The 16,755-nt window shown below is 56.2% G+C and overlaps 1 protein-coding gene across 1 annotated transcript in view; it reads right to left on the reverse strand.

Annotated features, from left to right (window-relative positions):
* Window positions 1–16,755, reverse strand: part of ALDH4A1 (aldehyde dehydrogenase 4 family member A1) — a 32,790-nt gene that overhangs the window by 12,322 nt on the left and 3,713 nt on the right. The window contains exons 2-5 of the mRNA XM_040229413.1: window positions 7,426–7,519; window positions 6,687–6,779; window positions 2,812–2,859; window positions 1,921–2,076 (exon numbers count right to left, since the gene is read on the reverse strand). Of these exons, the coding sequence (XP_040085347.1) occupies window positions 1,921–2,076; window positions 2,812–2,859; window positions 6,687–6,779; window positions 7,426–7,519 (391 nt within the window). The remainder of the gene's footprint in view (window positions 1–1,920; window positions 2,077–2,811; window positions 2,860–6,686; window positions 6,780–7,425; window positions 7,520–16,755) is intronic.

Below are 16,755 nucleotides of genomic sequence, written 5' to 3' on the forward strand. Positions count from 1 at the left end.
TCTGGAGACCCAACATCCACCCCGGGGGGCTCGGCTCAATCGGGAGACACTGGGCTGGTGGTGGGGGTGTCGTAGCAGCTCTGTGCAGCAGAGGGCGCTCTCGCTACAGGCTGGCGACCGGGCGGGGCTGTGGGCGGGATGTGGGTGGAGCCTGAGCCGTGGGCGGAGCCAAGATCCTCGTGAAATGAACCCTCTCCCTCAGCTCCTTCCCCGCACTCTGCTCTGAGTGCTACCTGCCAGCCCAATAAGCACTCACTCCAAAAGCGCTAATTAGGAGCTTCCGTGACTCCAGGAAGACACAGAGCAAGACCCAGAAAGAAAGACAGAAAACACTAACATATGATTGCCAAGCCCAAAGAGCTTTGCATTGCAAGCAGATTCTTTACCATCTTAGCTACAGGGAAGATCTCTGTAAAAGTCCAGCAAACACATATGAAGTCATCATCACACCCCAATGCGACCTGAGCTCTAAGTACAGAAGGAATAGCATGTCGGGAGGGGCACAAAAGTGGGACCAGTCCTTCTGGACTGGTGAGGTCCCAGAAGTCTCACAGAGGAGGTGTGCCTGGGCTAGACCTTGACAGTTCACAAAGTAGGGGATGATTCCTTGGTGGCTCAGTGGTAAAGAATTCGCCTGCCAATGCGGGATACACAGGTTCGCACCCTGGTCTGGGAAGATCCCACACGCCTCGGAGCAACTAAGCCCGTGAACCACGATGCCTGAGCCTGTCCTCTGGAGCCCAGGCACCCCAACTATTGGGCCGTGGCCCTAGAGTCTGTGCAGAACAAGAGAAGTCGCTGCAATGGGGAGCCTGCGTCCCACAACTGGAGAATAGCCCCCGATCACTGCAACTGGAGAAGAAGCTCACACAGCAACAAAGACCCAGCACAGCCAGTGAAAAATAAATTAAAAAAAAAAAGTTCACAGGGCAGAGAAGACAGGGAACATTCGGGGGACCTGGGCCAGAGACTGGGGTCAGGATGTCTGCAGTGTCCAGGAGCCTGGCTAGGTCCAGACTGGTGACATCGTGGGCGGGATGACCTGCAGGGAACGGCACAGCAGCTAGCCAGCTGGACAGAGGTGGGGATGGAAGGGCCCTGGGGGCCGGGCTCAGGATTTGGGACATGCCTTGCAGCCAGACAGCGAGAGCTTGGTGGTTCATATGCCTGGAGTGACCTGCTGGGGGTGTCACAGAGAACGCTGTGAGGCCTGGGGGCCTGAGAGAGCCTGGAGGACCGCGCAGGGCTACTGTCAGTCCAGGCAAAGCACAACAAGGGCCTGGCCCAGGGCAGGGACAGACGGACGCGAGGGGCTGCTTACAGAGGAGGGCATGCAAGCGTACTTCGAGTCACCTGGCCTATAATATATATGGGTCTGTCAAGGCTGTGGTTTTTCCAGTGGTCATGTATGGATGTGAGAGTTGGACCATAAAGAAAGCTGAGCGCAGAAGAATTGATGCTTTTGAACTGTGGTGTTGGAGAAGACTCTTGAGAGTCCCTTGGACTGCAAGGAGATCCAACCCGTCCATCCTAAAGGAGATCAATCCCGGGTGTTCATTGGAAGGACTGATGCTGAAGCTGAAACTCCAATACTCTGGACACCTGATGTGAAGAACTGACTCACTGGAAAAGATCCTGATGCTGGGAAAGATTGAAGGCAGGAGGAGAAGGGGACAACAGAGGATGAGATAGTTGGATGGCATCACTGACTCAATGGACATGAGTTTTGAGGAAGCTCTGGGAGTTGCTGATGGACAGGGAGCCTGGCGTGCTCCATGGGGTCGCAAAGAGTTGGACATGACTGAGCGACTGAACTAAACTGAACTGTCCTCTCTCCTAGGCCTGGTGGGTCCTGGTGATGTCTGCAGAACTGGATGAGGTATGACCCCCACAGCCCCCACTGCGCTGTGGGCACCTCACCTGCCCCACCATGGTCTTGGCCAGGACCTCGGCCCTGCGCGGCCCGCTCAGCAGGTCGGCTGCCTTCAGGAAGACTTGCGCCCGGTCTGCTACAGGCTTCAGGTCCCACTCCTTCCTGGCGGCCAAGGCGGCCCCGATGGCTCTGTGGAGCAGGGCCTGATGAAGAGGGAGAGGTTGGGGGCTTCCTCCTGCAGCAGGAAGAGTCCCAGAGGAGCCATCTGGAGGTCCCTGTCCACCTAGGGAGGACCCCTGCCTCCCTCCTCCTGACAGAGGCAGACACTGGGTCCCACAGCCAGCTGGGCTGCCCCAGGCTCAGAGCCTGCCCCGCTCCCATCAGGAGGAGCCCGAGGGGCCTGCCAGGTGGGTCCACATGCCAAGGACTCGCTCCATTTCCCCTCGTGGCCTCCCCCGGCTCCCGGAGCCCAGTACTCCCAAACTCGCTGTTCGGGGCCTGCAGCCCGTGATGTCAGGACCTGACCTTGTCCTTGTCGGGCCAGAACTGCAGCCAGAGACAGACCCCTGTGGCTGGCACCCCAGCTGCCAACTGCCCTCATTGGCACGTGATGCCAGCGCCTTGACCCCGCGCCCTCTTGCTGACCTTCCCTGATGCCAGGTCTCTGCCCCTTTCTCTCCGCGATGCCTCCCGTTTCCCGGGTTCAGCCTTCCAGAATCGCCTCCCCCAGTCAGGGCATGCCCCAGCCCTGGCCCAGGCAGCTCTCATTAGGCCCACGTGAGCCCTGGCACACCCGGCCTGGGCAAAGACACCTGCCCAGGGACACCCTCAGTGCCAGCCCCCTCCACCCCGACCACGGCCCAAGAGGGAAGCAGTAACTGACCTCCACCCCCATGGCAGTGGAGGCCGACTCACCAGGCAGGTCGCCAGGGACTCACCTTGTCTGCGTAGCAGAACTTGGCCACCTTGTGTCCATGGTTGAAGGGCTGCAAGAAGACAGCAGGGTGAGGCTGCTGTCCATGAGGGAGGAGCCCTCCCCAGGCGAGTGGGGACAGAGCTGGGCTCAGAGCTTGCCTGCCAGGCCAGAGTCCTCCACATACTCGCTCTCCCCGCTCCAATCCCCAGGAGGTCTTCTCCAGTTGCGTGGGGGCAAATGAGGAGCTCACTGATTTGGGCAGACCACCCCCCACACACACTCCTCGGACGTCCACTGAGCCTCATGTGGAATCCTCAGGGCTTTGTTCCAAGTGTTCCCGTGGCGTCATGCACAAGACCTTCCCTGGCCTCCCTGGACCACCTGCTGCAGACTCCTCATCATAGCCCCCCACCCACCTTCCCATCCCAGCTCCCTGGCTGCCCATAGGCACCTGGCCCTCCAAACATCTCTGTCTGAACTCACTTCTGCCAAGCCCACATTCTTAACCCCTCTGCCAGGCTAAAATCAGGAAGCATTCTAATGAGCCATGGGCTTTTTCTCACCCTCCTTCACCCTCTCCAGTGGTTCATTCCCCGGGCTCTTGGAAGAGGCTCTGAACCGCAGCCAACGAGAATCGCACCGAATGCTCCAGCCCCACCGGCTCCCTCCCTGCTCTGCAGCCCCCCCCAGCCTCCTCTGGACTCTGCACCTGTGACCCTAGGCTGGCAGTGAGTCCCCAGCCCATCCTCACCCCTGTGGTTCAACTCAAGATGCCACCTCAGAGGGGCCCGTGGACCACCCCACCGTAAGTGGCCTTCACATCTCCAGCCCATCACCTGCGCTTTCCACAGCTCCTCTCACATCTGGGTATCTCTCGTTTGTTTCCTCGCCGACATGTACACCCACCTCACTCTCCCCAAGGTCGGCTCCGTGAGGGCAGAGCCATCTGTTCATCACTGGGTCCCGGCACCCGGGCCCCCTGGGTGTGGCGCTGAGGGCGCTTGAATGGATGAATGGGTGGATGGATGGATGGGTTTTATTATCATGGTTTATAAGTACCTCCTGACTCTTTGTGACCCCATGGACTATAGCCCGCCAGGCTCCTCTGTCCATGGAGTTCTCCAGGCAAGAACCCTGGAGTGGGCAGCCGTTCCCTTCCCCAGAGGATCTTCCCGCCCCAGGGATGGAATCTGGGTCTCTTGCCCTGCAGGCAGATTCTGTACCTAATCTGAACCATCAGTGAAGCCCCTTAAGTACCCCGCCTAGAAACAGCTAAAGTCACCCTTTCGGAAACTGTTTTCCAACTTTAAACAGGTTTCTCGCTAATAATGCCAAGGAGTAAATCACTTCATCTACATGGCACTTACTTTCCAACTGGCACCGCACAAAGCTGGAAACTCCACGCGCATCCCTAACGTCAGAACACAGGTACGCGTGGCTCACACAGACACGCATCCCGCTTCTGTGCGCAGCCACGCTGGCTATTTGCTTTAAGCCTTTCTGGGCTGAAACTGTCCCTGCTGTGACACGGGACAAAAAAGGATGGAACGGGGCCTCTGCCTGCAGCTGAAGTCGACCCAGGGGTTCAGCCTTAGGTGAACGCAGACTTCCATTCAGCCGTGAATCCTGGGCAAGATCCCAGCTGCCCCCAGGGAATGTCACTCTCACCCTTGAACAGACGGACAGTTGCGGGCACAATTGTGGATGCTATTTCCTAACCATCAACCAGGGACTCATTAGAGAGAGCAGGCTGTCCTATTGCGTGTTCCCTGCTGAGAGGAAGGCTGAAGGAGGGCGCAGGAGGGACACGCAGACCCGCTGCGGCTCCGGCCGTGGCTCCGAGAGGCCTGCAGAGGCCAGAGAGGCGAGAGGGCTGAGCGGAGGGGGCTGGGGGCGGCGGGGACTGGGGCGCTGGTGGCTGGCCCCGCACGGGGGCTCACAGGGGGCCACTCGTGTGGCGACACCTTCCTTCTGCCAACAGAAGCTGGACGTTTGGATTTATACATGAAATGGCCCCGTCTTTAGGTTTCGGAAACGAAGCTCCCGGTGGCCAACTTGCAGCCGAAGCTCCAGATGGAAAGCCCAGCCCGGCAGTAGATGTGGGGCCTGCAGGGTGACCTGTGGGCATCCTCGGGCGATGGGCTTTGATGACGTGCCCAGACACCAGTGGGCGAGAAGCAGCCCCACGGAACATCTGTGCGGGAGATGAGGACGCTCGTGGGGACGCTGCTCGTCACATCACTGCATCCTTCTGACTCCTCCGGGAGAACTTTCTCTCCAGGCCCAGCCCCAGGAATGGCTGCGTTCCTCCAACTACACAAGTGGGATGTTATCTCAGGAACATTCTGGCTAGGGTCAATGGTGCGGTCTCCTCTCCCCTGCGAACCAGGAGGCCTAAAAGTAAGTTTGCGGCCATCTCCAGCAAGCGCCCAAGGCCTCACAATTTTGTGGCCAGCCAGTCAGAGCAAGAAGACTATCTTGCTGCCGTATGTTAACTAGCACGCTGCTTCTAAAGTCCCTTAGAAACAGTCAGGGCGCGAATGAACTCACAGGAATGAAAATCAAGGGGCTCCGATGGCAGCCCACTGGATAAGAGACTGTGCTTCCACCGCAGGGGACATGGGCTTGAGCCCTGGCTGGGGAAAGAAGATCCCGCGTGCTGTACAGGCATGGAGAAAAAGTTTAATAGAAAGTGAGTCCAATCAAGGAGGTATGGTTCTGGGGAACCTGGATCCCTCATCCCTGTTCCATGTCTAACTGTACCACCCCACGGTGGTCACAGACACCTCTGAGCCTCTCCCAATCTGTAAAATGGGTGGCTAACCTCCTGCTCTTCCAGCCTCCAAGGGGAGTGGCAGGGACTGCACGAGGAGCTTGCGCACAGGGGACAGGGCCTCACAGGTGTGTCTGTGGACGGAGCCTGGGCTGCACCAGGAGGGCTTCTAGGAGGAGGCGACACTTGGCCACACCCAGGGAGCTCACCTCCGCTGAGCTCATGGTCAGCTAGACCACTGGTTCCCAAAACAGAGCAGGGCTTTGGTAACTGCCTTCTTTGGAAGAATTATCTTCTTTTTTATTCAAGTATACTGTTTCAGGTGTATAGCAAAGTGATTCAGTTAAACATATATATATAACCGTATATATACATTTTCAGATTATTTTCCATTACAGTTTATTACAAGATACTGAATATTGTTTCATGTTATACAGTGAATCCTTGTTGCTTACCTGTTATATATATAGTAGCGTGTGTCTGTTGTGTATAGAGTAGTGTGTGTCTCTTATGTATAGAGTAGTGTGTGTCTGCTGTGTATAGAGTAGTGTGTCTGCTGTGTATAGAGTAGTGTGTGTGGTGTAGAGAGTGTCTTGTGTATAGAGTAGCGTGTGTCTGTTGTGCATAGAGTTGTGTGTGTCTGTTGTGTAGAAAGTAGTGTGTGTTATGTAGAGAGTAGCATGTGTCTTCTGTGTAGAGAGTGGCGTGTGTCTGTTGTGTAGAGAGTGGCATGTGTCTGTTGTGTAGAGAGTGGCGTGTGTCTGTTGTGTAGAGAGTGGCGTGTGTCTGTTGTGTAGAGAGTAGTGTGTGTCTGTGAAGGGCAGGATCTGCTTTGATGCTGACTGTACCCTTGCTTCCTGCTCTCTAGGTGGTTAGGGGGTCAGCTTTGTAAGCGAAGGCGAAGCTGGGGGCCCTTGCTATTTCTAACCTCCCCATGGCAGGCGTGATGCCGGCACCTTTTATGAGAGTCCCCCAAGGTTGCCTTTGGAAGTTTTCCACTGGTCCACGGAATTCAAAAGCCCACGGTGGACTCGAAGCCCCTTTGGAGGCAGAGCCCCCGGGGCACATTTACACGCCCCAGGATTCTGGGGAGCAGCCGAGCCCCACAGGCCCGCTGGACTTACCGATGCCTGGTACCGCACGTCTGAGGTCCAGACCTCCTCGTCCCCCACCACGCACGGGATGGCCTCTGTCCGGCCCTTCAGCTCCTTCAGGGCCTGGGGAGAGGACAAGAGGCCATGTGAGCCCTTCCTTCCCTCCTGCTGCCCACCGAAACCCCGAGGCAGGGTCTGCAGAGCAGCCCCAGAGAGAAGGGAGGGCGGTCCGGGGGCAGAGACACGTCCTCCCGATCGGCCCGTTACCTCCTGGCCTGCAAGAAGCCAAGGCCGGTGTTGCCAGCTCCTCCAATTAGGGAGGAGATTTTAAAAACTAGGTCTGAAATTTATGTGAAATCTCACAATTTAAAAACCCCAGCAGTTAATGGGAGAAACTTTTTTGGCTGTGCCTTGTGGCTGGTGGGATCTTACCCAACCAGGGAGGGAACCCACAACTTCAGCAGTGAAAGCACATCCTAATCACAGTCCAGGGGATTCCCCGGAGGATGTTTTCAAGCACAAACTATCTGCAGACTAATGACCCCTGACCTGGGACCCCACAGAGGCCCAGGCGGCCACCCCGCTGCTCCCAGGTACCCCCGTCCCCAGCACACGGCTCTGCCGATTCCCGGGTGCTCCCAGGGCTGGGGATAGGGGCAGAAGGGGGTGGGTGGCTGCTGGCGCGGACAGGTCTCATGGGAGCTGCTGAAGGCTGTCTCCACCAGGCCCTCCAGGCACTACTGGGTGCCCCTCACTGCCCCCCCATTACCTTCTGCAGCGCATCTCGCTCGGGACTGCCCCGTGTGAACGCCAGCACGGGCTCATTGGCCACCTGGACGGAGGAGACGTGCTTCCAACACAGCCTGGCGGGGAACAGAGGCGCGCAGGTCAGCAGCGCCAGCCCCAGCACCCCCATCTCCTTCAGGGGTACCTGGGCTGGCCCAGAACCTTGAAATGCAAACCCATTATAGAACTGGGGGATGAGAACCAGCCTTGGAGTCCAAAACCAAAGTTCAAGCCCAGGTCCTGCTACTCCGTCCTCAGGCATCTGACCTGCCTCCTCTGAACCTATGCCTCCATCTCCTAAATGAGAACCACCACAGAGACTCACACGGTTGCTTGAAGCTGCAATTCACAGGTGCAGAACCACGCCTGAGTGTTTTTCCCATAGAGCAGGCTTAGTCTCCCTCTATTTCCCCACGAGGCGGACTTTCTCCCAAACAGACCCAAGTTACTCCTTTCTCTAAGTAGAAAAGTCAGCACGTCCCACACCTTAGTCTCATCCGGATGGGAACCAGCTGATAGCACAAGGACGTGAGCTCCAGGTGGGCAAGAACACCAAGGGGAGGGCCGTGAACTCGGAGGGGTGCCCTGAGCTCAGCTCGCAGCCACGGGGAGGGCTGCTGTGGGCGTTCAGGGTCTGATTCCTGGGGACTGAATGCCAAGAACTCCTTTTTCTGGAGACCCTATTCACTCTTGACCCCATGACCTCACTGATCAGTGACCACCAGTGGTGCCGTCCCTAATGTGTTTGGGGGCCCCAAGGTGGGTTGGTCACCCCATTCATGGACAGAGGACAGGGGGCTGGCGGAGGGCTGAAGGGGGAGGCTGGGGTTAGCAGGTGGAAGCTGCTGCGTGTGTGTGCGCGCTCCGTCGTCCAGTCGTGTCCGGCGCTTTGTGACCCCGTGGACCACAGCTCGCCAGCCTCCTCTAGCCATGGAGTTTTCCAGACAAGAATACTGGGGTGGGGTGCCATTTCCTCCTCCAGGGGATCTTCCCCACCCAGGGATCGACCCAGCATCTCCTGCAGAGGCAGGCGGATTCTCTACCATTGAGCCACCAGGTAAGTCCAGGCTATTACCTATAGAATGGATAAACAAGGTCCTACTGTATGGCACAGGAAACTATATTTAGTATCCTCCGGTAAATCATAATGGAAAAGAATATTAAAGAATGTATCTATCTATATATATATATATAATCTTATATTGGTGAAAATGGTATATAAAAAATACCATTTTATATAACATACTTGAATGAAAAAATACATATACAAAACGTTATACAAAATAACACACACTTAAATGAAAAAACTTGTTAATAAATGCAGCCTTAAATTTTTCCAAAAAGAGTCCGTCGTTCCAGAGCGGGAGGAACCTCAGCAGTAGGCCTTCCCCTCCAGGCCTCAGTTTTCCCAGCTGTAAATGAGGAAAAGAGTGATGAAAAAGGCCCTCGAAGACACACAGGGAACGTCAGATTTGATAAAAATCATGGTGGCACCGGAAGGGCCTCACCGGTGGCCTATGACAGAAATACGGTAATTTAGGTCCTAAATGGAAAAGGACTCGTTCAAGGCCAAGATCAAGAAACACTCAGCTCTGTCTCCCTCCAGTCAACGCCCCACGGGCAGAGCCCGGGAGGAACACGCCTGCAGGTGGGCCAGTCGGCTCCCGCTCACGCACACCGCAGGGACCGCAGGCCTCTGGGGCTGGGGTGTGAGGGGGAGCCTGTTGCAGGACCAGGTGACGGCAGCTGATCTGGGGAGGGACAAGGGCGCAGGGGCTGGCAGTAGTCAGCAGGTGCAGCAACTCCACGGTGGGGTGAGAGGTAGCAGCTCCTCCCTGGGCAAGCGGGCGCTGCCTGGTATCGGGGGTGGGGGGCACGGAGACCTCTGCTGGGCAGTCTGAAGCAGGCTGGCCCGCCCACCTCATCACCCCCCTGGGGAGGGAGTCTGAGGCTGAGGGCTTACACACGAGAGAACCAAACAGTCTGGCGCTTTTTTTCCTTTCTCACTGAGAAGGGCTCTGGGGCTCAGACACCCGGCCTGGAGGCCTAAAGGACATCGCACCGGGCTGTACGCGCAGGTCGCTGCTGACCCCACCAGGCTGCGAGGCAGCTTGCTCGTCTGGAGGGACAGCATTGACCAAGACAGCGACCCTCTGACCGCACGCAGCCGGCCTCCAGTGCAGGACACGGGCAAGAAGGGGACACTCGGGCTTCCCTGGCGGTCCAGTGGCTAAGACTGTAAGCGCCCACGGCAGCGGGCGCGGCTTCAGTCCGGGGCTGGGGTGCAGCCAAAGTAATAATAAAAATTTAAAAAAAGAAGAAACGCCACTGCAACTAAAAAAGCGAAAGGGTCAGCTGCTCAGCCACGCCCGACTCTGTGTGACCCCGGGGCCTGCAGCCCACCAGGCTCCTCTGTCCACAGGCTTTTTCAGGCAAGAACACTGGAGAAGGCAGCCATGCCCTTCTCCAGGGGATCTTATCAAACCCAGGTCTCCTGCGTTGTGGGCAGATTCTTTACAGTCTGAGCCACCAGGGAAACCCGAGACGGAGCCTGAGATGGAAAGGACAAGAAAATAACTAAGGAAGGAGGAGGGCGGGGCTACTTCAGCTGGGGTGGTCAGGGAGGGCCTCACGGAGGAGGTGACCTCTGCCGGCGACCTGGAGGAGGTCTGAGAAGAGCTGGGAAGAGTGTTCCAGGCAGGGGGAAGAGCAAAGACAAAGGCCCAGAGCAGGGAAGACAAGTCAGGAAGAGCAGGAAGGGGCCTGTGCAGTGGAGGTTGGGGCGGGGGGTAGGGCCGGTCTCCTAGGACCCCCCTCCCATGAGCCCTGAGGCTTTCTCCTCCCTCTCCTCCCTGTGAGCCCCAGCTGCACCCACCACACCCAAGGAAGTGCACATTCCTCAGGCCCCACCTTGCCCCAAACACAGGAAGAAATGCGATGCGGGGCCAGTTGGGCCTCTGGTAAGCTGTGCGGCCTGGTGCCCACATCCTCGGTGTCACAGGGGGACCTCCATCTCCTGCGGTCACCCTACAGATCTGAAGAGAGACCAGTGCAGAGCTACAGGTCTGCTCAACGAAGGAAAATCCACTGCTGCGGTGGGGAAGACTGGAGAGGCTGGAGAATTCCAGCAGCCACAGGTCTCAACATCCTGGCAGGAAAGAGGAGGGCAGTGTCTTCCCCCTTCCCCACCCTCCACCATCTGGAAGGTTCCAGATGCCTCTCTCTGGGCCTTAGTAGCAGTGTGAGTGTGTTAGTCGCTCAGCTGTGTCTGACTCTTTGTGACCCCGTGGACTGTAGCCCGCCAGGCTCCTCTGTCCAAGGGATTCTCCAGGTCAGAATACTGGAGTGGGAAGCCGTTCCCTTCTCCAGGGGATCTTCCTGACCCAGGGACTGAACCCAGGGCTTCTGAATTGCAGGCAGATTCCTTACTGCCCCCGGGCACTCAGCAGCAGCAGTGAAAGTGAAAGTCGCTCAGCCGACTCTTTGCAACCCCACAGACTGTACAGTCCACGGGATTCTCCAGGCCAGAATACTGGAGTGGGCAGCCTTGCCCTTCTCCAGGGCATATTCCCGACCCAGGAATCGAACCAGGGTCTCCTGCACTGCAGGCGGATTCTTCACCAGCTGAGCCACCGGGCTCTCAGCAGCAGCAGTGAACCGCTGCAAAGCAGCGACTCAGCCACCGCCTTGTCCCCCTCAAGCCAGGAGAGCGCCGCCGCGCGCTGGACCGGGCACCAGGAGGTGGGCCGCCCCAGCCCTCTCTGGAGCCCAGGGCCTGGCGGGTGCGAAAAGCACAGGCTCTGCTGGAAGGAGACATCCTGGACGAACCCCCACACCTGCTGGAGACCTCACTACGTTACATTACACTGTAAAAACGCCACAGGCCTCTGTTTTCTCATCTGAAGAATGGGTGACACCATGTTCCCTGCAGGGTCACCGGGAGGATGACAAGCCCTGCTTACTCTTCCTGCTCTTAGGTTTTCCAGCTGCTGCTGCTGCTGCTAAGTCACTTCAGTCGTGTCCGACTCTGTGCGACCCCATAGACGGCAGCCCACCAGGCTCCCCCAAGAAACTGCAAAGGTCTTCCAGAATGTTTACTCCACCAGGCCAGGCTTTCTAAGGCAAACTGGTTCCCAGACACTCCCAAGGAGTCCAGGGGCTCAACAAACACTGCTGGAATAAATGGAGCGGAGCTCTGGGTCCCACCCAGGGCAGAAGCTCAAAAGGTAGCAGCTACCAGTGTGGCTCCCTCCCCACTCTCCCATGCCAGGCAACATCAGAAGCAGGGCAATCCTTCCCTGGGGCAGAGGGCCACTGTGACCTCAGGATCATATGCCCACATGACTGGCTGGCTGTTTGGAAAGTGCCCAGGCCCTGGCCCCACTGTCCACTGGACCGTCCATCCGTCTGAATGTAACGTAGGGAACAGACACTAGTTCAAAGATCAGCCTCAGAGCCTGAGTCAACTAAGAGCCAAAAATAATCTAGGAATGCTTGACAAGCCTTTTTTTTGCCCCTTGGCTCGTGGGCCCTTCCAGATAACATGAGCACCCTTCCACTGGCTCAGGGGAAGGCAGAATGAAGCACTTGTAGGACCCGGGGCTTTTATAAGGATCTGCAAGGCCGTTCCAGGCAAGACTGTGTTCCTCACTTACTCATTCAGTCATGCAGTCAGCATACATCTTTCCCACAAGGCAAGAATGCAGAGATAGCTCAGATGAGGTCAAAGGTCTCACCCACCCACGTGTTTATCACACCTGGCAGGTGCCTGGCTCTGGGATGCAAAGGCGAGTCCATCCCGACCTTCTCAGAGCAGCTCTCAGCCCTCCCGCTTCAGGAAGGAAACAGAAGGCAGAGTCAGGATTTGACTCAGTTTCCCCTAACCACCTGGGGTGCCACTTCTCACCTGGTGACTTCACGGCCTGGGTCTGAAACCCCAGCTACCCCAACCCACCCTCTGCATGGCATGACCCACCCATCCTTTTAGGATCTGAGCTAAAAAGGCTGCAAGACCAAAACATCTCCTGCAACAGGGAATGCTGAGCTCTGAAATGTACAAAGGGGAAAACTGATGGGAAGCGGAGGGGCCTGGGCTCCCAGGTCGCCCCCAGGCCTCCACCCTGGTCCAAGGCACCACGGGCTTCCGCCTGCACGACTGCAATAGACACTTCAGCTCCACTGACTCCAAGCTCCTCTTGAAACCACTGGAATAAACAGCCCCATGGCCCACCCAGGGCAGAAGCTCACAAGGTGAAAAAAGGCTGTGAAAGCCAGAGTCGCTCAGCGTGTCTGACTCTTTGCGACCCCAAATTCTCCAGGCAAGAATACTGGAGTGGGTAGCCTTTCCCTTCTCCAAGGGATCTTGCCAACCCAGGGATCGAAGCCAGGTCTCCCGCATACATTGCAGGCGGATTCTTCACCAGCTGAGCCACCACGGGAAGCCCAACCAGCCCGTGTCCCACCCAGGGCAGGAGCTGAAAAGGGAGCAGCTACCAGTTTCCATAGTTTTAACATAAAATCGTCATCAACACAGAGAGATAAAGGGTAAGTAAGTGCTCAGCTCAGAACTACCCAGTGGCTATTAGTTTCTTCTACAATAAAGAATCAGAATCCTTACTGAGGCCTCCAGGCTCGTTTCCATCCCCCCCACCCCCCTCCCACCGTCAGCAGCAATCCTGCCATTCTGGCCTTCTCACCCCTTCCCTCACCCCCTCTGCAGGGGATACTAGCCTTGCCCAACCTGGATGGGGCCCCTATCAGATCACCTCACAGCCGACAGCCCTCACCACACAGCTCGGACTGTGTTCCCACACCGCCCAGACCGCAGCGAGCATCCAAGGAACGCCCTGAAAACAAGGAGCACGCAGCTGGGCAGCAGGCCCCCAGGAGCTACGGTGGGGGCAGCCAAGGCCAAGCAGAGGACTAGAAAGGAAATTGCCCTTCCTTCCTTCAGCTTCTGGGCTCTTCAGCTGTTATCTGAGACCTGATAAGACCAATCCTCCTAATCACTGAGATAAGGGGCCGGGGGTGGAGGAGAGTTGAGAGAAAGTGCAGAGCCGCACCTGAAGCTCAGGATAAGCTGCCCTGGAAAACTTCAAGGAACTTTTCTGAAGCATTTATGACATGCCTCATGTGGCGCTAAGTGATTACCCTACAGATACGTTACCCTGCCAACTATTACTACATCCATCTGACAGACAGGGCGGGGGCAGAAAACTGGGGTTCAGAGAATAACGGCTCGTGGTCACAGCTCAAGGAGTGACGGCGCGCGGCCTGAGCCCGGGGCTCCTTACTAGGGAGACACGCTCTGGCAGAAGCGCCTGGAGGGCTTCCCTGGTGGGTCAGTGGCAAAGATTCCTCGGCCGGCATGCAGCTTTGATTCCCGCGTTGGGAAGATCACCCACTCCAGTATTCTTGGGCTTCCCTGGGGGCTCAGATGGCAAAGAATCTACCTGCAGTGCAGGAGACCTGGGTTCGATCCCTGGGTTAGAAACATCCCCTGGAGGAGGGCACGGCAACCCACTCCATTATTCTGGCCTGGAGAATCCCATGGACTGAGGAGCCTGGCGGGCTGCAGTCCACGGGGTCACACAGAGTCGGACAGGCCTGAGCAAGTAGAGGACAGCAACGTGGAGGATGTCAGAGGCCCTCAGCCAGCTGGTGGGACGGGCTCCTCCTCTCTTCTCCCTTCAGCAAAGAGGCTGCCTGAGGGGGGTGACCTTGGCCAAGGTCACACGGGCGCCTATCAGCCCTGCCATCTCAGCCCAGGGCTTTCAATCCATAGCAATGACTGCTGGTAGGTGAGGAGATTGAAATAATGCTTGAAGCAACACAAGTTTTCTCAGTGCTGGCCACTGTTTTTTTGGCTGTGCCATGCAGCACGTAGGATCTTAGTTCCCCACCCAGGAAAGTCCCAGTGCCGGCCACTCTTCAAACTAGGTCTAGCATACGAATTCATTTACTCTCTAGGACCATTTTCAAGGTAGCTACTGTTAATCTTTCTTTTCTGCATGAGGACAAGAGGCAGCACAGAGAGGTCAAGGAACCCGCCCAGGGCCACACCACAGCTAACAGGTGGAGCCAGGACCCACCCCGGGCTGTCCAATGGGCCACTCCAACAGCAACTGTTGAGCACCAGCAGTGTGCCAAGCCAGCTGCAGGGCACCAGAAGCCAGGTCCCCCCAGGTCTGAGTGCCAGTGCTGACTACAGCCTGAGTGGGGATTTTCACAAGTTTAGAAGCAAGCATTCCGATCACTGGAGGTTCTACTTATTCCTTTACTCAGTTTATTCACAGAAAACACTCTGGCTCCCAGGCCCCCAGCAAGCCATCTGCCACTTCACCTCTAATCCCCAGGCTCTGCTGTTGCTGTTCAGGTGCTAAGTCACATCCAACTCTCTGCGACCCCGTGGGCTGCAGCACTCCAGGCTTCCCTGTCCTTCACTATCTTCTGGAGTGTGCTCAAACTCACGTCCTTTGAGCCTGGTGCAACACGGCTGTCAATAGAATCACTCCCGTTTCACAGGCAGGGCACTGGGCCAAAGGACAGCAGGGCCACAAAGCGCTGGGTAAGTGCAGCTTCACCGGAGGAGGACACTCAGGCAGGAAGCACTGACCTGGGCAGTGCTTGAGAAACGTAAAGGCAGAGTATGGCCAGGGAATGGTGGGACGTACCAGGCTCCTGGCCAGCACAGCATCAGGCGGGCTGGGACAAGCCCTAGGTGGTTTTGAAGTTAGGAAGACTAGGCAGGCAGAGAGGCTGAAAGGCAGCCAAAGTCACCAGGATTCCTGCAGGCGAACTCCAGCCCACAAGCCCCCTAATGTCGGAGGGCCAGGCTGGAGTCACCTCTGGACCCTGGCACCCAGTGAGGTCTGATACGAGAGTATATAAGGGACAAATATTAACACTTACTCTAAGTTTCCTAGGTGCCCAGTTTAATTATTTTACTTATCAAATGTATATACAAGTATAAATATGTATCTTGGCTCTTTCCAAAGAGAATTTGCAGAGACTTCCCTAGTGGTCCGGTGGTTAAGAACTCGCTTTCTAATTCAGCGGACGTGGGTTCCACCCCTGGTCAGGGAACTAAGATCCCACATGGCAGAGGGCAACTAAGCCTGAGTACCATAACTAGAAAAAGCCAGAGTGCCACAACGAAGACCCAGCACAGCCAAAACCAGAAGCAAAAGATTTAGAAAGCAAACAAAAAACACAAAAATTTTGCAGAGAACGCCCATGATAAAATTAATGAAAGAGAGAAAGGCAGTCAGTTGGGAGCTTGGTGTTTACCAGCTCAAGACCTTGGACAAGATTTCCTTAACTGCCACAGGCCTCAGTTGTGTAGTCTGTGAAATGGGGACAGTAACACATAATTCATGGGGCTTCCCCGGGGGCTCAGTCGGTAAAGAACCTGCCTGCCAATTCGGGAGGCCTGGGTTCAATCCCTGGGTTGGGAAAATCCCCTGGTTGGGGGGCACGGCTACTCACTCCAGTATTCTTGCCTGGAGAGCCTGGCGGACTGCAGCCCACAGGGCCACAGAGAGGTGGACACAACTGAGTGTCGACGCATGACAGGTACAGCACAGGCTGCTGAGGAGCTAAGTGAAACCACCCCATAAAAGGCAAGTGGCGGCCCTGGGTGACCACCCCTGGCCCCTCCGTAAAGGGCAGCTGTTCACCATGATCCTCTCTCAGACTGGCTATGACAAACTTCTGTTGACAAGGGAGGAATCACATGATCACTCTTTCATTCACCGAATGTTTGCTGAGGGCTGACCAGGTGCCAGTCACAGTTCTAGGGCCTGGGGACATATAATAAGGGAGGTCAGTCTCAACTGAAAAAGCAAGCTACAAAAAAGCATCTGCAGAGGAGCCCATTTCTATGTTGTTTTTCTAAAGCATATATATTCCTGGGCCGTGAAAAGGCTAGTTGTCAAAGTAACAGCGTGGTCCCCTCTGTGTGGGAAGCTGCGAGGTGACCTCCATCACCTTTTTTTTTTTTTTGCTTTATCTGTACTTTGTACAGTGGACTCATACCAATTAAACACAAAGAAAATGCACAGTCAAGAGTGCGTTTAGGGACTTCCCTGGTGGTCCAGTGGTTAAGAATCTGCCTTGCAATCTAGGGGTCAAAGTTTCAACGCCTGGTCCGGGAAGTAACATCCCACACACCACAGAGCAACTAAGCTAGCACACCGCAACTGTGTTGCAGTGAAAGTTCCCGAGTGACAGAGCTGAGACCCAACACAGCCCAGTAAATAAACAAATATTGTAAAATAACAAGAATAATTGACCACCACTTCAAAAGCCCCTT

The sequence above is a fragment of the Oryx dammah genome, unplaced genomic scaffold (assembly GCF_014754425.2).
Source record: "Oryx dammah isolate SB20612 unplaced genomic scaffold, SCBI_Odam_1.1 HiC_scaffold_27, whole genome shotgun sequence".
NCBI classification, from domain to species: Eukaryota; Metazoa; Chordata; class Mammalia; order Artiodactyla; family Bovidae; genus Oryx; species Oryx dammah.